Source organism: Ceratotherium simum, chromosome 35, assembly GCF_057802395.1.
Source record: "Ceratotherium simum simum isolate JZ-2026a chromosome 35, ASM5780239v1, whole genome shotgun sequence".
NCBI classification, from domain to species: domain Eukaryota; kingdom Metazoa; phylum Chordata; class Mammalia; order Perissodactyla; family Rhinocerotidae; genus Ceratotherium; species Ceratotherium simum.
The window spans coordinates 7460114-7485765 of NC_141934.1; the positions used below are offsets into that span (position 1 = coordinate 7460114).

Genomic DNA, 25652 nt, shown 5'->3' on the forward strand with positions numbered 1-25652 from the left:
AGTGTTAAAGGCACCCCAGGGGGTCACTAGTTTCATTCTGGGAGAGAAGGAAATAAGAATCTGATATCCAACAGGAAATCTGTCAACTCCTGATTTTGGACTATGGTTTGCTCAAAAATTCTGACAACTTTCTTGTAAACCTAATGAGACCACCAAGCACAGTGTCTCTGGAACTTAGGAAATATGCATGAAATCCTCCAAAAATCCTTCTGATTTTATGGCCAAACTTTGGGGCTTATGACCACCTGGATCTGTGACATGCTCCTTTCACACAGTGATTTGGAGAGTGAGAACCACATTCAGCCTTGTAAACCAGGATTTAGAATAATGACATACCCTGATAACTCCAAATTGAGTCAGTTAATATTGGGATTCTCACTGATGCATTAAAAAATGCTCCAAAACTGGACTTATAACTACGCAAAGTTAATTATACTATTGGGGGGCATATAATGAACATTTCTGTCAGCAAGAAAGTGAACAGTGGTTACCTCTGAAGAGTAAGACTAAGGGGTCAGAGGAAGGGATCCAGGCAGCTCTTATTTTTCACTTTATAACTTCCTTCCTATACATTCTGAGTTTTCCTCATGGCTATGTGGTGCTTTTATTTATTTATTTTAACTGAATGATTAACTCTAAAAAATTAAGGACACACTGTGCACCGTTCAAGACCACACCACAAATATTCACCTGGCCCGAGCCTTCTCTGTAACACTATGGATGCATAAATTCTAAGACGGGAACATCACTCAAGCCTGAAGGACTGAGGCAGTGAGCTAGCAGGCACATATTTCAAACTAGGGTGGCCAAGAACCAGTACAAACCTCCTCATTCTCCCTCTCATCTGATCAGCCAAAAAGAACATGCAAGCTCGGGAGTCACTGGTTTACAGCAGGGCCTGTCTGAAGCTGCCCTGTAATGCACGGAAGGGTACACGACCCCTCCTGGAGAACAGTGAGTGGAGCACCCGTCCCTGGAGAGCCCAGGAGAAGGCCAGGGTCCCTACCTGTAGTGGTCCCAGGCAGCACGCAGCAAGGGGAGCTGCTCTCTTTCTTCCCTCTGTGCAGTCCGAGACCGCCAGAGGCTCCAGAACCTGTGCAGCAGCTGAGGCAAAACAAGAACACGCAAGTTTATGAAGGCAGAAAGTAAAATGATCTTTCTTAACCTGTTAGCAAATCCCTACTCCAAAAGACTGTAAGCTCCCCCAAAGCAGGAATTACCTCAATTTGGACCACCCAACATATAACAGGCTTGCAAAACAACTATGGTTAAGCAATATGGAAGCCAGACCTGGTGGTCTAGTGGTTAAGATCCGGCGCTCTCACTGCCACAGCCTGGGTTCATTTCTTGGTCAGGGAACCACACCACCCATCTGTCGGTTGTCATAATATAGGCCCTGCCTGTTGCTGTGATGCTAAAAGCTACGCCACTAGTATTTCAAATGCCAGCAGAGTCAACCATGGTAGACAGATTTCAATGGAGCTTCCAGATTAAACAGACTAGGAAGAAGGACCTGGCCACCCAATGGATGAAAAAACCAGCAATGAAAACCCTATGAATAGTGGCAGAGCATCATCTGATACAGCACTGAGAGGATGGCACAAACAGACGGGGCAGCATTCCACTCTGCTGTACACGGGGTCACTAGGAGTTGGAACTGACTTGATGGCACTAACAACAAAGCTATACGAAGCTATTCTGGGCCAACATAAACGGCAAAACGATGGATCTTCCAGTCTATGGAAATCAGAATGAAGCTATTTCTAATCTGGGCCTCATGGAAGACAACGCCATTTTAGAAATTAAAACTGATCTTATCACATATTATTGCCTATGAAGTAGTCTTGCCAAAAAATGTTTAACTTCAATCTAATCAAGCCCTCAGATCTAACTTCTAGTTTATGGGAAATACATAGAAAAAAGTGGAGGGGCTGGCCCAGTGGTGTAGTGGTTAAGTGAGCGCCCTCCACTTCGGTGGCCTGGAGTTCGCAGGTTCGGATCCCGGGCACGCACTGACGCACCGCTTGTCAAGTCATGCTGTGGCGGCATACCATATAAAGTAGAGGAAGATGGGCATGGATGTTAGCCCAGGGGCAATCTTCCTCAGCAAAAAGAGGAGGACTGGCATCGGATGTTAGCTCAGGGCTAATCTTCCTCACAAAAAAAAAAAAAAAGAAAAAAAATGGAGATCAAATGACATTGAAAGGAAACAAAACAGATAAATCACAAATATGGAACATTGTACAAAGTAACTGGCCTTCCTCTTCAAAAAGTCAATGTCATTAAAAAAAAGTGTACATTATGCCGAGTGAAATAAGCCAGGGCAAATACTGTAAATATGAGGTACCTAGAGTAGTCAAATTCATACACACACAAAGGAGAATGGTGGTTGTCGGGGGCTAGGGGGAAGGAGAATGAGGAGTTACTGTTTAATGGGTAGAGTTTCAGTTTTGCAAGATGAAAAAAGTTCTAGAGATGTGATGGTTGCAGAACAATGTGAATGTACTTAATGTCACCGAACTGTACTCTTAAAAATGCTCAAGATGATAAATTTTATGTGTATTTTATCACAATTAAAAAGTAAACATGTTAAACAAAAGAAGTGGGGAGCAGGGAGATTGCTATTAAGAGCCTTAAGAGATATAACCAAAGGTAGTGAGCAGTCAATCCTTAATTGAATCCTGATTTGAAAAAAGCAGCTATAAAGACATTTTGGGGGCAACCGTGGAAATTTAACTTAGGGCTGGGTATTGGATAATATTAGGGAATTACTGTTCCTTTTGTTGGGGATGATAATGATAGTGTGGTTATGTAAGAAAATGTTCTTATTTTTAGGTGACATGCTGAAATGTTTAAGTGTAAAGTGTCATGAGGTCCGTAATTTACTTTAAAATGATTCAACAACAAAAAAAGAAGCAAATATTAACAATTGTTGAATACAGATGATACGTACATAGATGTTTATTAGACTATTCTTTATATTTTTCTGTACATTTGAACATTTTCATAATTTAAAAACAAAGCAAAAAACCCCCATCCTCCTACACCCAGAAACACAATCTACAAGTCGAGATCGAACGTCTGTTGCCCTCAGATAAATCAACCACTGAAGACAATAGACTTAGAGTGCAAACACCACACCAAAGCCTCCTGGAATGCAAGACTTAACAAACACATATTCCCTAGGTCAGGGTTGGAATCGACAGTCCCCGACCTCTGATTCAACTATCAATTTTCTTAGCAAACAGATAAAAAATGATTGAACAAGAAAAAACAAGTTTCTCTCTTGGCTGGTATGGATTACTAAAGAAAATGGACACTAAGGTTTCAGAGTCTAAAGGTCTGGACAAATCTCTAAGCACAAAAGTTAAAAAAAAGAGAATGGCCATCCGAAGAGGTCCCTTGAAACAGAAAATGACCCTCACCGTGACGTCACGCTGCTGGTGAGCAAGATTCCTTCTTATTTGTTGGAGGTGGGCACGGGTCACATTGTCTTTTAGGGCTCTAAAGCAAAAGTGCTGTGAAATAAAGGACACAACCAGTTACAAATCAGTAGTGTCTGTAAAAATAAGAGCAGTACCCAAATCAGGCGGCGAGAAGCTCAGTCATGGCTGTTCACAGCTGCTCCCGTGTCCCTGAGAGTGTTTCTCTGCTTTGAGATTCAGCTGGGAGCCTGACACAAGCCAGCGCACACAGTCGGCACTTAATAGCTGTCAAACCACTCCCTGCTGTCCACAGACCCCGCACAGGAACAAACACACCTTCACCTCTGATCAGGAGAGATCCCTGTGACTCAGATGGGGACTCTACAGATAAAAGTTAAAAACATCAGCTTTGCCTCTCAGAAAACAGACTTTTAGCCTATAGTGTTTATTTATTTATTTTTTTACCACGTGGGCGTCAATGCGTATACTTACACAATTATAAATGCAGTTTTACATGAGTAGACTAGAAAGAAGAGAAGGAATCCTTGGTGAGTGGGGGGTCCGGGTAGAGGCAGGACCTGCGGCCTGGCTCTAGCTCTGTCAATAATGCCTCACACGTGACCTAAGCAAAGCCCACTCCCCACACCCTGGGCTTCAGTTTTGAGACAGAAGTGAAGCGATTAGGGGTTTTCATACTGTGCTCTGTGAAACCCCAGAGGCTCCTGAAAGTGTCTGAAGACTACCTCACGTGGTGAGGGTGAGGCAGAGCAGCCAGCAGAACAGAGACTACTTCCTGGACCTTGCTTCATCCACAGCATCTCTACTTTGACCAGTTTCACAGACTAGGTTTCCACCATTAAAAAGGGGGCCTGCCATGTAAAAAAAACCCCAAGACTAGATCACCTCTAAGGTTCCCTTACAGCTCCAAACCCCTCTGACCTCACACCATTACCATCTCTGACCCGAAAGGAAAACAGGGACACCCGCGATGAAGGAGGGCTTCACGACTGAAGCTAACCACGTAACCAGACCACTGAAAGAGCAGGGTGCGGGTCTGAGTCCCCCAGGAGTGGGCGCCTGGGCAAAGCTGACCAGAGGAGGCTTTCGAGGCTGTGGCTCTCACCAGCAAGCTGCAGCTATGGTGCTCTTCTGCCGCCTTCCACTGGGCAGCTTCTCCGGCACACAGCAGGACGTCTGCCAGGGAGTTAAGGCCTCTCGTCTCAACAAGGTTCCCACCCCTGCACAGTGCAATCCTAGTGACCCATCTAAGGGCCTGGCTGCAGGTGGCAATGGGCGTGCCAGGTGGGCTAATGTCCACCTCTGTCTCCTCTGATGACCAGGGGAAGAGTGAGCAAAGGGAAACCACCTGAGGTGCTTACCAAACAGCTGGCCTTGCCTTTCTCCCCTCTGATGCCCATTCCAGGAGAGCCAAAAAATAGTTGAGATGAATTGCCACCAATTGCAGTAAACATTTGAAAATCGCCATAACTAAAGCAGAAACCTGCTCCTTCTCCTGCATTCTGTTTTGGCATCACAATCCAGTCAGATATTTGAGCTAAAAACCTTGGAGTTATTTTCAAACTTTTTCTCCTCTCACTCCCTCCATCTACTTGGTTGCCAAGTCCATCTGCTTTCCTCCCAAATCTCTCCTGTTCCTCTGCCTCCGCCCCCAATACCCTGCAGTCACTTGACTTACCCCTCACATAGACTGGTAAGAGTCTCCTCATGCTAGCTTCGCTCCTGTGATCTAGATTTATCCGTTCTAAAGTACAAATCTGCTGCATTACTTCTCTTCTCAAAAACCTCCAGAGGATCCCCAGTGCCATAAGGATAAGGCCCAAGTTCCTGACCACTGTACACGAGGGCTCTACAAGCTGGTCCCTAGCCTGCCTCTACCTGCACTACCCAACTGCCATCCACACCCCATAACTCACTACAGACCCCATCACCATCTTTGGATGTTTCTCCTTATCTACGCCTGAGTAAATGCCATTCCTTCCACCTGAAACACCCTTCTTGACTTCTCTGCCAGGCGAACCTAAAAATCTCCTGACAAATTCAGCTCAAACATCACCTCCTTGGCTGAATCTCCGCAGTACCTCTCGCAAGACTTGATAAAAAACTTGATGATAGCACTTATCACGCCATATTGTGAAGACCCATTTTCATGTCTATTTTCCCCGCGGGTCAATGAGCTACTACTAGTCTTTGAGTTTCCCCATATTCCAGAACTTAGGCAGGAGTTTGAGACACAGCAAGAATTAGATGAACAAATGAATGTGTGGATGAACATCTAGGTCAGTGCAAGTCGTCACACCTGGGCACATACTGTAGTAGGGGCAGCGACTAAGAACATGTGCACCAGAGTCAAAGGCCTAGTGTAAAAGCTCCCGGCTCTGCCAATGACTTGCTGTGACCTTGACAATCACTTAGCCCCCCTGAATCTGTTTCCTCGTCGGCAGAATGGAGATGGTGACACTTACTCCCCAGGGTTGCTGTGAGGAGTAAGGAGATGATATATAATGTCTGCACATAGTAAAAGCTCAATAAATGGAAGCCATGATCATAATGACAGAGCCACTAAGAACAGGTGGCTTTCTGAAACAGAAACGGCTGTGGCTATTTCCATTGCCTAACGGTAGAGAAAAGCAATGAAATGATAACACAAAATTCAGGACAGTGGGATTACCTCTGAGCAGGAAGAAAGGGAACGCAACCAAAGAGGAGCAGACAGGGGTGTTAGCAATCTTCTATTTTTTGAGTGGTGGGTACACAGGTATTCATTTTGTTATTCTTTAAACTGTAAATGCATGTATGTACTCTTTTGTGTGAATATGCTCAATTAAACAAAAATTTTTAAAAAGAAGTCCACAGAGTTTAAGGACTGCCTTAAACTGTTTTCCATGTGTCTCCCGACTCGCATGTTACAGGCTGCTGAGCTCAGGCTGTCCTGGCCGAGGTTGTGGACAGGGCTGGGTGGCTGAAAAGGATACAGTGTTTCCAGTGAGTAAAGGCCCGCCGCAGCACCATCCTCCTGGCCAGCCCCACCACACATGCGTGGTGGGCGTACAAGCTCTTCCTTTGCTCCCATGCCCACTGCCAATCACAGAAGTGTGTCTGGAGCACAGTGACACAGTGGAATCGCTCAGCCATCTCTGCAACAGAGAAAATAACTTACATGCTGTCCCCTCACCCCCGGCTGGGAGATGAGCTGGGAGCATCTTTAAGGCAAGCTGAACCCCACTACTGGCAGAGAGCAGGGATTCAAGGCTGCTCTTACGAAGAATCCTAGAACAAAAGTTTTTTAAACATGAGAGGGTTATTAGGAGTCCCTTAGCTATATCTTTTCTCTCCAAGAAAAGAGAAAAGGATTATGTCAAAGAGTTGAGGCTCCTAGTTAGCTACTGATGAGCAGGGATGGCTACTGCTGCTTTCAAAGATGACTTCGTTTTACTTTTGTCTCTTTACTGATGTCTCCTGGATAGGACTTTAGGGACCGAGTCAATGACACATAACTCGGTCAACATGCTGGCAAAGGCTTTTTTGAGCTTTCAGCCAGGCTGATCCAGGCTGCCAGCTTCATCTCCTTTTAATACTAATTAGCTAATAGCCTGATGAGCTTAAGTCCAGGAAGTGGAAGGGAATCACTCCTGGAATGCAAATGCTGTAATTGGAGGCACGTTAGTCTGCAGCTTATCATGCTGAATAGCTTAATGCCCTCACCTTCCAGACTTGGGCAGCTAAACAGTTGGTCCTGTCGCTATTCTCAAACGGACACATTCAAACTCTCCCAAGAGACAGTGTTGGCAGCCTAGGAGATTTCTGCAGGGAGGCCTACGTGAGAGCTGGAGAGCCTAAGCCAGTGTGCAGCACACTGCTTGACTCATTTCTGCGTAGGCTCAAGAGACCGAAATACAAAAAGTACTGATGATCATGACCAATGTATTGTTACTTCTGAACTCTCACTGGGAAACTGAACAAGGAGAATAGTGTTCAAAACACCTGACATCATGAATCACATGTATTTGCATAATTGGGGACAAACAGAAATAATCCAAATATCCATCAATAGAAGAATGGCTAAGTAGATTAAAATCTGGTAGGCCATCCCATAAAATATAAACAATCATTAAAAAAATAACATTTACGAAGAATAAAGACATAGAAAAGTGTTGATTAGTTGGGTGAAAAAAGCAAGCTACAAAATTGTATGTATCATCTTGATCATAATAATCACAATATTTACAGCATAATTAAAACCCTACTGAATAAAATACATGCGTAGAAGAAAAAGCCAGAAGGAAATAACAATCAAGGATGATGTATTTTCCAAAATTTGTGATGTAATATGGCTATATCTCTCCTTAATCAATTAGTTCCACTGGCAGCAGGAGAGTGGAAATTGTGACCCAACCCTCTGTCTCTAGAGCTGGGGACTTCCTCCTCACCATTCCGCTGTCTCTTCACTTTGCGGACATGCAGGTATTCAAGCCAGGCCTTTAGGGATCTCCACTTTTGCCAGTGCTGATGGTGTTTCACTGCGGAGACCACCTTCCTTCTCTCCCTCCAGACATGCAGGAGTTGTTCCTGCCACCGTGACCAAGCCTGAAAACAGAAAAAGTACAGCGATCAAAGGAGAGGCAGGAAAACAGAGGTGAAGCACAGACAAGCGGAAAAGGAAATAGAGATACACTGGAAAGGCTAAAATGAGAAACAAGGAAGTGGCAATCCCTAAGCAGGATCATAAAGCTATGGATTTGGGGTGAAAGGATCTTTAAGAAGGGCATTTGGCTTCCACAAAGTAATTTTTTTTCTGGATTAAGAACAACAAAAAAAAAGAGGAGTAATAAAATCAATGATTAGACAAGAAGCAGGGACAATCCAAGTGGTGATATAATTAATTCAGATTTGGGATAGTCGAGGGTCTGCCTTTTCTTCCGAAGTGCGAGGAAGCCTATTGTCAAGAGGCTCTTTTTCAGGCACATTAGTTCCCAGAAGGGTACCTACAGAAACTGAGGGTCTACAAACGGATCTCCTTAAGACTATCCATATCGGGCCAGCCCTGTGGCTTAGCGGTTAAGTGCACGCGCTCCGCTACTGGTGGCCTGGGTTCGGATCCTGGGCGCGCACCGATGCACCGCTTCTCCGGCCATGCTGAGGCCGCGTCCCACATACAGCAACTAGAAGGATGTGCAGCTATGACATACAACTATCTACTGGGGCTTTGGGGAGAAAAAAAAAAAGGAGGAGGATTGGCAATAGATGTTAGCTCAGAGCTGGTCTTCCTCAGCAAAAAGAGGAGGATTGGCATGGATGTTAGGTCAGGGCTGATCTTCCTCACCAAAAAAAAAAAAAGACTATCCATAGACACACAGCCTTAGGCAAGTCCTCATGTATGCTCAGTGATATGCATGCCCCAGTCTGAAGATGGCTGTTGTAGACAACGACTTCATACCTTCTTTTCTTAAACCTATAATATCTCTTCGCCTTTCCTTCTTCTCAGCTGAATATCATTCTTCCTATTTCACCAAGAAAATAAAAGCAATCAAAAGGGAATTTTCTCAAGCTCCCCTCACATCTACCCAACCCACCTACCCCAGGCTCTGCCTTCTCTATTACTCCGGATAAACAGCTCATGCTGTCATCAAAGGTAACATTCCCCCACTATGGATACATCCCATCTTCTCTCACCTTCTCAAGTTTATCACTCTGGCAATTTCCCCCACTGTTGCATCATCAGTTTTTATTCTCTACTAGATTTTTTATTATTATTTTTTTTAATTATTTATTATTATTTATTATTATTTTTTATAATTTTATTTATTTATTTTTCCCCCAAAGCCCCAGTAGACATTGTATGTCACAGTTGCACATCCTTCTAGCTGCTGTATGTGGGATGCAGCCTCAGCATGGCTGGAGAAGCAGTGTGTCGGTGTGCGCCCGGGATCCGAACCCAGGCCGCCAGCAGCGGAGCGCGTGCACTCAACCGCTAAGCCAGTAGGGGGCCAGCCCTCTACTAGATTTTTTTTTTTTTTTTTAAAGATTTTATTTATTTATTTTTTCCCCCCAAAGCCCCAGTAGATAGTTGTATGTCATAGCTGCACATCCTTCTAGTTGCTGTATGTGGGACTCGGCCTCAGGATGGATGGAGAAGTGGTGCCTCGATGCGCACCCGGGATCCGAACCCGGGCCACCAGCATCACAGCGCACGCACTTAACCACCGAGCCACAGGGCCGGCCCTCTACTAGATTTTTTAAATCAATATATGAATGTGCTATTATTTCTCCCATCCTAAAAAAAAAAAAATCCCTTCAAGGATGTGACAACCAAAAGCAATGAGTGACCTTTGACTGGACCCTGGACCTGACACTAAGATAGCAACAATATACAGTTTGAATATGAACTGTATTTTAGATATTATCATATCAATATTAAATTTCTTGGATATGATAATAATATTGTGGTTAACATCCTCATTTTTAGGAGATATAAACTGAAGTATTTAGGATAAACTTTATGTCTACAACTTTTAAGTGGCTCAGAAAATATAAGAAATATATTGATATTTATAGAGAGAGCAAATGTGGCAAGATGTTAACAATGGGTTAAACTAGTGAAGAGTATACAGTAGCCATCTTTTCTGTGATTTGCTATTTGTCAAAAACAAAAAGTTAGGGAAAAAGATTCTGTCACAAAAATACTTCCTGAAAAGAATATATCAGGGATTCCAAACCAACCAACCAACACCCCTCTCTAGACCACATTTTGCCAACGAGTTAACACTCAAGTTCTTTCTTTTCCTTTCCAAACTCCTCAAAAGAACTATTTTCTAATTCCTCTTCTCCCAGGCAGGCTTTCTTGAACCCTCTCCCCAACAGGCTTACTGAAACTGCTCTTATCAAGTGCCTCAAAGATCTCCACGTTGCTCAATCCAAAGGTCAAATCTTAGTCCTCACCTTTCCTGACCTGCCAGAAGCATCTGACACAGCTGATCACACCTTCCTTCACCTGACTTCCAGGACACCTCAGGTGCCTCTTTGTCCCTGTTGCTGATTCCCACGTCTTCACCTCACAGGCTCAGTGCTGGCACCTCTCCTCTAGCTACACTCACTCCCTTTGCGCTTTCATCCAGTGTCGTGGCTTAAAAACCATCTGCATGCTGAGGACTCCCAAATTTACATCTCAGGTCTAGACCTGTCCTCAATACTCCACACACATATCCAACTGCCTCCTTGACATCTCGTGGATATTCAAAAGGCCTATCAGGCTAAGATACGGAGCTCAGAATGGAACTCCTCCTGATCTTTCCCCACAAATCTGGTTCTCCCTCCATCTTCCTCATTTCAGCAAATGGCAACTCCACGTTTCACTTAGGCCCAAAACTTGGGAGTCATCTTGGACTCTTTCTCTGAAACTTCACATCTTATCCATCCATTAGCAAATCCAGTTGGCAATACCTTCAAAACATATCCTGAATCCAGTACCATCTTGCTATCGTCCTTGTCCAAAATCTCACCTGGAATTTTGTAATACCTTCTTAACTGTTCTCCCTGAGTTTATCCTTGATCTTCTATGGTCTAGTCTTAACACAACAGCCAGAGTGGTCCTTTTTCATTTGTTTTGGTTGTTATGTCACTTAAATCTCTCCATTTTATATAACAATTTCCCTCCCTGCCTTATTTCTCTTTTATGCCACCAATTTGTTAGAGAAACCAGGTCATTTATCCTATAAAATCTCCCACATTTTATATTTGGCTGATTGTCTCCTTAAGGCATCTTTAACTAATTCCTCTGATCCCTGTATTTCCCATGACCTGACAGATTCATGTTAGGTTTGGTTGGAGTCACGTTCAAATTTTTAGGCAAGAGAACTTCTCGAGTGGCGCTGGGTACTTCCCATTATATTGCATCATGAGGCACATCACGCTGGCTGCCTTCATTTTAGCAAAGCCAAGTGTGTTCAGTGGCTTCAGATGACATCAGTCTGATCCCTCCATTGTATTTCCCCATCATCTTTTCACCCGGTGATTGCTGCCTAGATCCATTTTCTCATTAGGGGTGGCAAAACAGCAATTTTCTAATTCTAATACTCTTGCATTTATTAACTGTAATTCTATAAAAAAGCCTACTCTCTCATTAACCCTCTGGTTTCTCAGAGATTAGTTTGTACAGAAAAGGCAGGATAAACGCTTGATTTTTGCCTTCACTAATTTTCAGAGAATTGAGTTAATGTTCTAACAACCCAAAATTGTGACCATGAGTTCCTTTTTTTCTCATTATGAATGCATTAAGTTTTATATATTTGACACGTTTTCAATCCACTGCAGTCATTATTCTTTTTGATGCTCCAATTGTTCCATATTAAGCCTACAGGAGTCCTTTCAAATTGGCTCCTGAGTCCTTCTGACACAACCCCATTAACCTCTGGTAATTTCCTTAGTTTCCAGCATACTACATCCTGGGCTTATGATGTCTATTTCCTGCTCTAGACCTAGAATTAGCCACTTCTCCAAAAAGCCTCAGTTCCTTTTAGTGGGAAATAGTAGAAACCACAACTTGGGCACTGGGGATGTTAAATGCTATATTATTGCCACTGCTTCTAAGTTCCTTCAGTAAATAGAGTTAGAAATACATTTTTTTTTTTAACTCAGTATGAGTTCACACTGATATCTACATTTCCAATTTCAGATTACAGGGCTTTTTAATTTCTTTGATTTTATACTTGTAATCTTTTCTTTTACACTGAAAACCATGATTCCTAATGATGCTGCCATAGTTACTTGCTTTATCTGCTATAATAGTTTCAACATAACAATTCTAAACCTGCTAACAATAAGACTACTGAATGCGGTTTTAGATTTCTTAGCAGTTCTTTGTGTCCTTAGAATACATCCCACTAGGGATGAACAGTCAAAACATTGTATTTTAAAGTTACTTGAAGTAATTATTTTCTTTGTGTAGGCATTGCCATGAACTTGATATAAGTTTTGTTTCAGTGTGTTTTAAAATCCTAGGGGTTTACTTTTGTTTTTCAATTATGTAAAATATTTACATGGTTTCAAAGTTAAAACTACGTAACAAAGTAAATTCACAGAAGTACTTTGTTCCCACCCTCCCCCTATAGGTAATCACTTTTTGTTAGCTTTGGTTTATTTTTCCATTAGTTCTTTTTGAAAATACAAACGCACACACACTCATATCTCTCCCTCCCTCTCTTACCCAAAAGATAGCACACAATGAACCAGAGGGATCCTGGTGAGAGGGAGGTGCCAATCAGATCACTCCTCCAGTCAAAGCCAGCAGCTTCCCACCTCCCCTGGAATAAGAGCCAAAGCCTTTATGGGCACAGCCTGCAAGCCCCTACGGTCTGCCTTCTTGTTACCTCATGACTTAATCCTTCCCACTCTCCCTCTCACGCTCGTCAATATATCACAAGATATATCAAGTTCATGGACGGGATGACTCAATATCGTGAACATGACAATATTCCCCAATCTAATGGAAAAAGTCAGTGTATTAGAATAAAAATCCTAGTAGGCTTTGTTGTGGAATTTGACAAGTTGATCCTAAAACTAATAAGAAAGAGTAAAGGAGAAGAGCCAAGACAATTTTTAAAAAGAAGAATAGGGCCGGCCCCGTGGCTTAGCGGTTAAGTGCGCACGCTCCGCTACTGGCGGCCCGGGTTCGGATCCCGGGCGCGCACCGACACACTGCTTGTCCAGCCATGCTGAGGCCGCGTCCCACATACAGCAACTAGAAGGCCGTGCAACTATGACATACAACTATCTACTGGGGCTTTGGGGAAAAAAAAAAAAGGAGGATTGGCAATAGATGTTAGCTCAGAGCTGGTCTTCCTCAGCAAAAAAAAAAAAGAGGAGGATTAGCATGGATGTTAGCTCAGGGCTGATCTTCCTCACAAAAAGAAAAATAAATAAAAAAATAAAAAGAATAAAAAAGACCCCTTTCCATATACAAAAACTTAAGAGCTATATAAGTAAGGGCAGGAATAATAATAAACAGTTAGCATTTACTGAGCATTTCCATATTCCAGGCATGGCTCTAAGCCTATTACACGTATCATCACACTTTATCCTCAACAATCCTATGAGGTAGGTACTATTATTATCTACTTACAGATAAGAAATCCAAGGAACAGAGAAGTTAAGTAACTCATTCAAAAGTTCAAAGCTCATAGGTGATGGAAGCATAATTTCCACCTGGGCAGTCTGACTAGAGAACTTGTGCTCTTTCTGACCTGCTTCATTAAATCATAATTAAGACAGTGTGGGGGCTGGCACAGGAGTGTAGCGGTTAAGTTCGCACAATCCTCTTCAGAGACCCGGGGTTCACAGGTTCAGATTCCAGGAGCAGACCTACACACCGCTTAACAAGCCAGGCTGTGGTGGTGTCCCATATGAAGTAGAGAAAGACGGGCACAAATATTAGCCCAGGGCCAATCTTCCTCAGCAAAAAAGAGGAGGACTGGCAACAGATGTTAGCTCAGGGCTAACCTTCCCCCCAAAAAAACCAAACAGTGTAGTATTGGCTCAGAGAAAGACAAAGAGACCAATGGAATGGACAGCCCGGAAGAAACGAATAAATGGGACCTTGCTCTATAATACAGGTAGATTAATAATCATTATAAAAAAGATAAAGGACAAACTAACCAATCAGTAAACAGAGCTGCAGCAATTAACTATCCACACGGAAAATGACAAACTAAGACCTCGTTTCACACAATTTATAAAATTAAACCCAAGATGTATTCAAGACCAAACTATAAGATAAAAGAATAAACTAGGCTACTTTGAAATTAATATCCTGTATGAAAAAAAGGCACCATAAACAAAGCAAAAAAAAGCTATAGACTGGAAGAAAGTACCTGCAACGCACATAACAGTCAAAAAATTAGTAAGCAGAATCAACAATGTCCACAAATCAGTAAGAAAAAGCCAAATAACCTAATGAAAAAAAAGCAGTGAGGGATGTAAACAAGCTCAAAAGCAGAAATGGCAAATAAGCATCTGCAAAGATGCTGGGCCTCACCAGGAATCAGTGACATACAAACTAAAGCAACAATGAATTATCACTTCATACCCACCGAATTGGTGAAAATGACTAAGTCTGGTAATGCAAAGTGCTGGCGAGGCTGAAGAAATAGGAACTGAAACGTTAGCACATGAATCAGCACAGCACTGGAGAGCAATAGGGCGATACTTAATAAGGATGAAGAGATGAACAGCCAATGACTCAACAATTTCACTTCTAGGAACCAGACTAGAGAAACTCTCAGACTCTTGCACAAAGATATATGTCTAAGAATGCTCTCTGCAGCACTGCTGTAATTGCAAAAAGCAGAAGTAACTACTGGTCCATCAGCAGTGAACAGATAAACTGTGCCTTATTCATACAATGGCATATATACACACTTAATAGATCTCTACATATCAACACGGATAAACCTCAAAAATATACTGTTGCATGAAAAAAGCAAGCTGCATGGGCCGGCCCCGTGGCTTAGCGGTTAAGTGCGTGCGCTCTGCTACTGGCGGCCCGGGTTCGGATCCCGGGCGTGCACCGACGTACTGCTTGTCCGGCCATGCTGAGGCCGCGTCCCACATACAGCAACTAGAAGGATGTGCAACTATGACATACAACTGTCTACTGGGGCTTTGGGGAGAAAAAGGAGGAGGATTGGCAATAGATGTTAGCTCAGAGCCGGTCTTCCTCAGCAAAAAAAAGAGGAGGATTAGCACGGATGTTAGCTCAGGGCTGATCTTCCTCACAAAAAATAAATAAATGAATAGAAGAAAAAAGCAAGCTGCAAAGTAAATGTCCAGTATGACACCATTCATAAATTTAATAACAAAGCCAGAACATCTATTCCTTATGGATATGAATGCACACATTTTCACACGTAAAAAAGAATATAAGACACGATGATGCCAGCGTCAGGGTAGGGGCTATCTCTGAGGAGGAAAGGCAGCAGAAGGGAGGAAGAGTAGGGCTCCAGCAGCGTCCGTTACATTAAATTCTGGGGCCAGTTTGGAAAATGCTAACACCTTTTAAATCTAGGTGGTGGGTACTTGGATATCTGTTAATATTTTAATAAATGTTTTATATTTAATGTTTCTATGTTTGAAGTACATTAATTTAATTTTTAAAAATTTCACGTATCTCATGATGTCTGCCCTGTCTAATTCAGAGACACTATGAGGAGTAAGAGAAACGACTTAAGTGTAAGTTCTTGGTAAACCATATGGTACTTATCGGACACAAGGCATTATTACTTAAAATCTGTACAATGAAATCCGGGTCTAAGAGTCTCATATAGTTTTTGGTCCATATCATCTTGATTACTCACATTTTTCATTAGATTTGATTCTGAATGACTTTTGGCTGTTTTATAAGTTAAATCCAACCTCAAACCATGAAAACCTGCTATTATTAAAAATATTCAGTGAAATCTGCTTTGCAAGCTTTCAAGACAACTGTCAAAAGGGAATTCTAAAAAGTGTTCTGAGCAACAGTAGCATCAGTAGAATGAGTTTATAGGCTTATTTTTTTTTTATAATTTTATTTATTTATTTATTTATTTATCCCTCAAAGCCCCAGTAGATAGTTGTATGTCGTAGTTGCACATCCTTCTAGTTGCTGTATGTGGGACGCGGCCTCAGCATGGCCGGAGAAGCGGTGCGTAGGTGCGCGCCTGGGATGCGAACCCGGGCCACCAGCAGCGGAGCGCGCGCACTTAACCGCTAAGCCACGGGGCCGGCCCTATAGGCTTTCCAAGTGGCTATCTGAAAGGGGAGAACACTCAGATAGTTGTGGTCCATCAGTGACAGAAAATCAGTCTCATTACGTTCCTATGTTTACAGCATTTTCACATTTGTTAGTTTCATCTCCCTCCTGCGATTACAAGACTATTAAGGCAATGCAGCAGGATGGTTTAAATCCTGGCTCTGACATTTACTAGGTGTATGACCCTTGTTCAAGCTATTTAGCCTTCCTAATTTTCTCAATAATAATATAAGATTTAAAAAAAGAAAGATTATGAAAATTAAATGAGATAATGCATGTAAAGCACTTAGTCCAACACCCAGCACAAGTAAGACCACAATAAATGCTATTGCTGCTGCTGTTGTTACTGTTATTATTACTGGCAAGACCTCAGACTCCTTGCTATTGCCTCAGAAGACCTCCTAAGCTCAGGGGTCAGCAAACTTGTTCTTAAAGTGTCAGATAACGTTTTAGGCTTTGCAGGCCATACAGCCTCTGTTGTAACGACTTAACTCTGCCGCCGTAGCCTGAAAGCAGCCGTAGACGATACAGAAATGAACAGGTATAAGTGCTTCCCAATAAAACTTTATTCACAATACACAGCAGGCCGAATCTGCCCTGTGGGCCAGTTTGCTGACTCCTGATCTAGATGATTACATGCTATTTGCATGTGATCTCCAATACTGCATATCCGTGCATGGGTGATGCAATATGTTGTCAGGTTAAAAAGATATTACTAAGAGGCACTTCTTTTTTTCCTCTTCCCTGTCTTAGTCTCTACAACTGACTTGGCAGCCCTATAAGTACCCAGCAGACATAAAAAAGTGACAGAAATTCAGAGTCTATCAAAGGCCATAAGAAAGCTTCACCATGGCATAGCCGGTACAGATGTTAGGCCTTTATAACTGACCAAAAGCTAGTGGCTTCTCCACAAGAAACTTCTAAGATAAGCAAAATTATACAAGAAAAGTAGCCGTTTTCTTTTCAGTCTTAGTTTCTTTTCTGCCCTCATTATTTTCCAATTTGCTGTAGGAAAATAATAATGAAGAAATAAAGAATATACTGCTGTTTCTTTAAACATATTTATAACTAATTCATAAATTCCTTTCCAGCTCCACCATTAACAGATGCTGTCTAAAAACCACTCATAATAACATCTAGCATATTCCAATTAGCAGCCTCTGTTGAAGAACCCAGGCTTCCATGTTGCTCCCCACCTCCTCCTCAGCCCCATGAGCCACAGCGAGGGCCCAGCAGAGAGGTAGCAGCATGACGGACGGCTTTCTGCTTGGGAGTCTGACCCCACCCTCTGTAGGTGTGGGGTTTGACAACAAGGACAGAGGACACCGAATCCCAAGTCTGCTGGACTCACCTGCAGCTGGAGGCTCAGGGCTCTGTGCTTCACAGCTGAGGCATGGAGAGCATGACCCACATGGACCTGTCCCAGTCGCTGCCTCCACTCACTCCACCACACCCTGTCAAAGAGCAAATCGAAGATGGAACCAGTCAGAAAACCACCCAGAAAAGAGAAGGGCAGTGAAGGCTGGACCTCAGACCCTCAGCTCAAGTCCCTCTGCCTGATGGTGCCATCTCTAGATTGTCATCTGTTAGAGCCACTGCTGAAGAAAACAGCTGAGAAACAATCTTAGCGTTGCCAATTAAGGGTTAGAAACCAACAGTTCCTAAAGTCAGATCCAGCCTTAGAGACTACAGACCTGCTCTGTTTGGCCTACACAGGTTTTTGTGTTTTTTTGTTAAATGAGTTTTTGCCAACATTTAAAAAATTAGAAGATTTCACAGCATAATCAGCAGGAAAGAAGTGGCTTTTAGATTTCCAGTCTTGATGGACCCCTTCCCTTCCTACCATCTGGCCAGGTTTCATTCCAGTCTTGGTTTCCTTTCTGCTTATTTTCTAATTTGCTGTAGGAAAACAGTAATGAGGAAACGAGAGTTTGCGACCTCTGCTTTCCAGAAACACTCACCTTGCCTGATCACTCTAACCCACCAAAATCTCGTTCCTCCTAGGCCATGCTTAGCTGTATCACTCACCCCAAAAATCTCAAGCTATCTTGCATTATTACTTATCTTTTTAAGCACTTAGGGAATTATAAGTTCCTTGAATGCAGCCCCAGCACCCAATAGAGTACCAGGAACATTTTAAACCCTCAATAAACATACACTGTATAAATAAAATTATGTAAAAATATCCCCCATAGACTCCAGTAGAATTGCATACTTATTAAGCATTTAAATATATTTGCTGAATAGATTTTATTTGTTTTATTTTATTTATTTATCTTTTGGTGAGGAAGATCGGCCCTGAGCTAACATCTGTTGCCAATCTTCCTCTTTTTGCTTGAGGAAGATTGTCCATGAGCTAACACCTGTGCCAATCTTCCTCCATTTTGTATGTGGGATGCCGCCACAGCACGGTTTGATGAGCAGTATGTAGGTCCACGCTCAGGACCCGAACTTGTGAACCCTGGGCTGCCAAAGCCGAGTGCACGAACTTAACCACTACGCCACTGGGCTGGCCCCCTGGGTAAATTTTAAATAACTTCTTTATGTCCATGGATGATCTGGATACTATGCTAAATACTTTACAGATATTACCTTATTTATTTCCCATGACAACTCTGAAAGATACTTAATGGCGTGCCTATTTCACAGATGAGGAAGGTGAGACTTGGAGAGGTGAAATGACCCAATAATATATGTTGGAGCAGGGATTTGAATCCAAGTCAGTCCAGCTGCAAAGCCTCTGCTCTTATCCATACTATACACAGGGCCCAGCTCTTTCGGGCAGGAACTGAGCTTTTAATATGCTGCCATTCAGGGCACCAGAGGACCACTAGAGACAACGTACAGCGGAATCAGTCCCATTATAAAGCAGCTCATTGTTACACACGTCTAGCTTTCAAAGCGGACTAACTCAGGTCCCTCCACTGTGTGGACAAGGCTGATGAGATGCAGGGCAGGGCAGCAGTTAAGAGCACAGGCTTTGTCTTCAGAGAGATGGGTGGGTGAGCCCTAGTCTTGCCAATTACAACTGACATGAGCTCAGGCAAGTTACTCAACCTTTCTGAGACTTACTGTATATCCTAATCTGGACAATAACAGTACTTATTTTATAGTTTATGGTGAGGATTAAATGAGACACTTTACATTAAGAAATTAACACACACAAATTTAAAACAGGGTTTAGAACATAGTAAGTACTCAATTGGTGTTACTTATGATTAAGTGAAAACCTGATCTTATAGTTGAATAAGTTATCAATAAATATTTATTAGCCATCAATTATGTTCGAAACATTATTCTTAAGTGAGTTTTTATGCTGCTTTCCAGCATTATAAAGCAAGGCTGAGGTAAAATGACTCCTGTTGATCTGTAGGGCAATTGAGCGCACTCACCACAAAATACTCCGCTGCCTAAACTCCAGGGCGGTCGTCTGCATCTGAAGTTTGGTCCTACGAAAAACCACGTAGATCAACCAGGACTTCCAGGCCTGTCGCATCTTGCGCTTTGCATCTAGATGCACCAAAGAGATTTTTCAAAAAGGTGTGGGAGGAGATGGATTACTCTGGGTTATAATAAAAGCTCAAAGGCTCTCTGTATGCGTCCCTCCTTTGAATATCTAAATTCCTCCAGCCTTCAAGTGCCCCCTGCTGGAAAAGTTGTATGAAGCTCTACAAAATTAATAAGGATGCAACTACATGTGCAGAAAAGTAATCACTTTTACAAAACATTTAAAGGAAAATCAATGTACTGCACTGTTCAGAAATCTTTTATTTTAAAAGCCCTTATTTTTTAGAGATATATTCTGCAATATTTACAGATGAAATGATGTAAATAACATATGAAGCAGAGAAATGAGTGGGGATATGGATGTAAGAAGACTGGTGTGAGTTGATAATTGTTGAAGCTGGGTGATGGGTACATGAAGGTTCATTATTCTGTCTTTCAATTCTGTAGATATTTTAAACTTTCCATAATATAAAGTTAAAGAAGAAATAATGTCATAAAACGTCCTATTTGAAACAATAATTGTAAAGTAGAATACACAAGACAAAAGGAAAGGATGCTATCTGTATCTGTTTGAGAAACAGAATAAAAAGGAACAGAAATGATCCTGGAGGAAAGACAATTTACCAGATATGGGGAGTGCAAAGGTCAGTAAGTCTCCCTTTGTGGTAAATTCCATTTTCATTATGAAAGTCATCACTAATGAAGTAAATTTCTTTTCTTTTTAGAACACACAGGAGAAAATAAAATTACTTAAATCATTTTCAGACATGCTCCAAAATGTGGTCAGCAGGGCTACAGCTTTAACTTTACATTTAATAGTTGTCAACAAATCAAGTCAAAGTAGGGAGAATTTAACATGTAGCTTCCTCAGGTGCCCCAGACCTCAGGAATCAGCACATCTCCGGCAACCAGGACGAGTATAAGTGCTATGGTTTAGAGTCTGGGCTCCTGAGGGGGACAAGTTGGGTTTCAATATCGACCTTGTCACTTATTAGCTAAGTAACCTTGCACAAGTTCCTTATCTATAAAGTGGTGCCTCCCTTTGAGGTATGTTTGCAAAGAGTAAATGAGATTATCTATGAAAAGTATCTCAAATAAAAACAAGCTGTAACTTTTTGAGTGTGGAACCCGGGAATCTGCATTAACCACCTCTGCCATGCTTTTGATGACAACATGAGAACTATTCTTCCCTAAGGTCTGAAAGTACTTGCAGACTTTTCATTTAGCAGTGCGAGAGTGAATGGACACTCCCTGGGGTCTGTGGGCATGGCCTGAAACAGCTGTCATATGTCAGAAATAACTCTTTATCTTTTTTTTTTTGTGAGGAAGATCAGCCCTGGGCTAACATTCATGCCAATCCTCCTCTTTTTGCTGAGGAAGACTGGCCCTGAGCTAACATCCATGCCCATCTTCCTCCACTTTACGTGGGACGCCACCAAAGCATGGCCTGACAAGCGGTGTGTCGGTGCGCACCTGGGACCCGGACTGGGGCCGCCAGCAGTGGAGCACGCGCACTTAACTGCTACGCCACGGGACTGGCCCAGAAATAACTCTTTTTATCTTAAAAATTCAAGGGACTTTTCCTTCTACTCTGTAGTATAGCTGTATTTGTTGTAACTTTAAATAACAATATAAGACAGCAGAATGCACATTCCTCAAGTAAATATGGAACATTTACAAGATAGAACATATTCTGGGCCACAAAAAAAAACCTGAATAAATTTAAAAGAACTGAAGTCATACTGAGTTTGTTCATCCTAATGAATAAACTAGAAAACCAATAATAGAAAGATATTGGAAAATCCCCAATATAGGACTAAACACCCTTCTAAATAATCCACAGGTCAAAAAAGGAAATCTTAAAGGAAATTATAAAAAATTTTTTACTGAATGAAAACAGAACTGCAAATATTAAAATCTGTGGATGCAGTGAAAGCACTGCTTAAAGGAAACTTTATAGCAATAAATGCTTATGTTAGAAAAAAGGAATGGTCTCAAATCAATAATCTCAGCTTGTACCTTAAGAAACTAGATTGAATCCCACCACGGCTGCCAAAAGAAAAAAAAGGAAACTAGAATAAGAAGAGCAAATTAAAAACCAAATGTTGCAAAAGTGAGATAATAGAGATAGGAACAGAAATCAAGGAACTTGAAAACACAAAAACACCAGAGAATATCAATGAATGCAAAAGCTGGTTATTTTAAAAGATCAATAAAATTGATAAAGCTCTAGCCAGAGTGACCAAGAATAAAAGGCCAAAGACACCAATTACCAATATCAGGAATGAAAGAGGGGCTATCACTACAGACTCTGAAAACACTAAATTACAATAATGAAATACTTCAAATGACTCTATGCCCATAAATTCGAGAACACATTTCAATTTTCAATTCCTTGAAAAACACAACCTACCAAAAGTCATTCAAGAACCTGAGTAGTCTTATATCTATTAAAAAACTTGAATTCAAAGTTTAAAACACTCCAACAAAGAAAAGTCCAGGCCCAGATGGTTTCAACTGGAGAATTTTACTATACATTTAAGGAAGAAATAATACCAGTTCTACAAATCTGAAAATAGAAGAGGGTAAAACACTTCCCAACTCATTCTATGAGGCCAATATTATCCTAAACCAGAACCAAAGACATTACAACAAAAGAATACTATAAATCAACATCCCTCATAAACACAGACATAAAAATTCTCAACAAAATATTAGCAAATTGAACCCAGCAATATATAAACAGTGGCATTAATTTGAGGAATATATGGCTGGTTCAAAATTAAAAATCATTCTATGTAATTCACCATACTAAGGAACTAAAAAAGAAAAGCCATATAATCATCTCAATAAATACAGAAAAATTATTTGACAAAATTCAACATCTATTAATGATAAAAATGCTCAGAAAATTAGGAATAAAAGAGAACTTCCTTAACCTGATAAAGGACACTTTATCAAAAAAACCTACAGTTAACATCATACTTAATGGTTAAAGACTGAATGCTTTTCCCCTTTAATCAGGAACAAGGAAAGGATGTCCACTCTCACCACTCCTATTCAATATCAAGCCCTAACCAGTGCAATAAAAAGAATCTGGAAAGGAAGGAATAAAACTGTCTCTGTTTGAAGATTACTGTCTGCGTAGAAAATCCCATGGAATCTATAAAAAAGCTCCTAGAACTAATTAATGAATTTAGTAAGGTTGCAGGATATACAAGATCCATATATGTAAAACCACAGAACTTTTAGAAGAAAACGTAAGAGAAAATCTTCATGACTTTGGGTTGGATAGAGTTCTTTGACACGACAAAAACACAATCCATAAAAAAAAATTGATAAATTGGACTTCACCCAAATTAAAAACTTTTGCTCTGCAAAAGACACTGTTAAGAGAACGAAAAGATAAGCCACCAACTGGGAGAAAATATTTGCAAATCATGCTTTTGACAAAAGACTTGTAACCAGAATATATTAAAAAAAAACAACTCTCAAAACTCGACAAGAACACACACAACTCCATTTACAAGGATAAAAGATCTTGAACAGGCACTTCACTGAAGAAGATATACAAACAGCAAATAAGCACAGGAAAAGATACTGAACATCATTAGTCATTAGGGAAAGCAAATTAAAACCTCAGTGAGATACCTCTACACACCTATCAGTATAGTTAAAATTTTATTTTAAATGGCAATACCAAGTGCTGGTGAGGATGCAGAGCAAGCAGAGCTCCTATAAATCGCTGGTGGGAATGAAAAAGGGTACAGCTGCTTTGGAAAACAGTGTGGCAGTTTCTTATAAAGCTAAACATACACCTACTATAGGATCTAGTAATCCTATGCTGGCATAACCTACCCAAGAGAAGTTCACACAGAAACCTATACATGAATGTTTATGGCAACTTTATTCATAATTGTGTAAAATTGGAAACAACTCATGTCCTTCAACTGATGACTGGATAAACAAACCCTGGTACATTTATACAATGGAATACAACTCAGCAATAAAAAGAACTACTGACGTAGACAACAACTTGGATGAATCTCAAATGCATTATGCTGAGTGAAAGAAGGCAGAGTCCAACGGCTACAGACTATATGATTCCCTTTATATGACATTCTAGAAAAGGAAAATCTATAGTGATAGAGAAGATCAGTGGTTTCCAGGAGTCAAGTAAGAGGGAGGGTGCTATGGAGGGTTAGCACAAGGGAATTCTGTCAGGAGCGATGGAACTGTTCTGTCTCTTGATTGTACTGGTGGTTATACAACTACGTATTCGTCAGAACTCACAAACCTGTACACCAAAAAGTGAATCTGTGTGTAAATTAAAAAATAAACAACAAGTCAACATAAGTTACTTACCAGCTATCTACTGAAACAATGCATCTGGTTCTATAACTAAGAGGCCTGGGTAAGAGCTTCTTATACTTTGGGAACACAGGGGAAGAAAGAACCCACTGTGCTGGAGAATATGAGGGAAAGCTGCACAGGGAAGGTGACATTTAAAATGAGCCCGATGGAGGAACTGCAGGGATAAAGATGGAAAGATACGGAAGAGCCCACTCAGTGCGTCAAGGACGTGGGTGTACGGGAGGGCACGGCAAGGGAACAGGTGAAGACCTTGTCTGCTATATCAAGGAGTGCTGACTTTGTTCTGTAAGCAAAGAGGAGCCAAATGAACTTTTATGCACAGGAATGACATGGTCTTATCTATGTCCTAGCACTCCTGTAGCTATGTGTACCACGAGACGGGGAAGAAAATAAATGCAGGGAGATTAAAGAAGAAATACTTAATAACACTCTGGGGAAAAGATAGGATTAATCTCAGGCAGTGGCAAAGAAAAGAAGGTGAGTGCAGGTGATACCTCAGAGGAACATCTTATAAAAGTAGACAACTGAATGACATGAGGCATGAGGAACGGACAAGCCATTCCTATGTAAAGCTTCTCACTTTGCTAGGAAAAGTAGGAGGACAAGCAGGTCTAAATGAGGGGGAGTTGACAAGTTGTATTTGTGACTTGCGAGTTTGAGATGCCCGCAGGGCATTCATGTAGAATGGTGAAGAGGCAGCTGCTAATGCAGGCTGCATTAGCATTTTGGAACTCAGTGCCTTTCTCCCTTAGACTCCCCAAGTGGGTTTCCCGGATCAACTCACAGAGAAACCAGACACTGACCAGAGTTAAACTGGCCACAAGATCACTAAGGGGCAACCTGGGCAAAGCAGATCAGAAGTGAGTAAGAGAGACAACACTCCCAGGCGCCATGAGAAAACACAGCCAACACCCTGCATCAGCAGGGCAGGAACAGTCAGTTCACACAAATTGTGCTTAAATGAGTTGTAGCCATGCCATATAGAGAAAACAATGGAGTTCTGATCATACACAAGTCTCTACTCAGATGTCACACATTCTGGAAAACATGAAATGGAACTGAAAAAAATCTTCCCTTTGACCCAGAGTTATTCTCTCTCAGAGATAATGTGTTTGCTCTTCCCAAGAGCTTCTGCAAAAGTAAATGTGGGTTCTCAGTAAACTAGGAAAAGAGGGATCTTCCTCAACTTGATAAAGAATATCTACAAAAAACCTACATCATACTTAATGGTGAGAAACTTGAAGCTTTCCTACTAAGATCAGGTACAAGGCAAGGATGTCCCCTCTCACTACAACATCCTACTAGAAATTCTAGTAATGCAATAAGACAAAAAAAGGCTATAGAAGGTATACAGATTGGAAAGGAAGACATAAAACTGTCTTTGTTCACAGATGACATGATTGTTTATGTAGAGAATCCAAAAGAATCAACAAAAAAAATTCCTGGAACTAATAAGCAGTTATAACAAGGTTGTAGGATACAAGATTAATATATAAAAGTCAATCGCTTTCCTATATCCCAGCAAAGAAAAAGTGGAATTTGGA

At 41.4% G+C, this 25652-nt stretch overlaps 1 protein-coding gene across 4 annotated transcripts in view; it reads right to left on the reverse strand.

The window, feature by feature from the left end:
- Positions 1-25652, reverse strand: part of SFI1 (SFI1 centrin binding protein) — a 95346-nt gene that overhangs the window by 32767 nt on the left and 36927 nt on the right. For all 4 annotated transcript variants that reach the window (XM_087423936.1, XM_087423935.1, XM_014786953.2 and 1 more), the window contains 7 exons: positions 19620-19737; positions 17579-17681; positions 7874-8030; positions 6419-6580; positions 4549-4619; positions 3426-3518; positions 1007-1104 (listed from right to left, as the gene is read on the reverse strand). In XM_087423936.1, coding sequence (XP_087280062.1) covers positions 1007-1104; positions 3426-3518; positions 4549-4619; positions 6419-6580; positions 7874-8030; positions 17579-17681; positions 19620-19737 — 802 coding nt within the window. The remainder of the gene's footprint in view (positions 1-1006; positions 1105-3425; positions 3519-4548; positions 4620-6418; positions 6581-7873; positions 8031-17578; positions 17682-19619; positions 19738-25652) is intronic.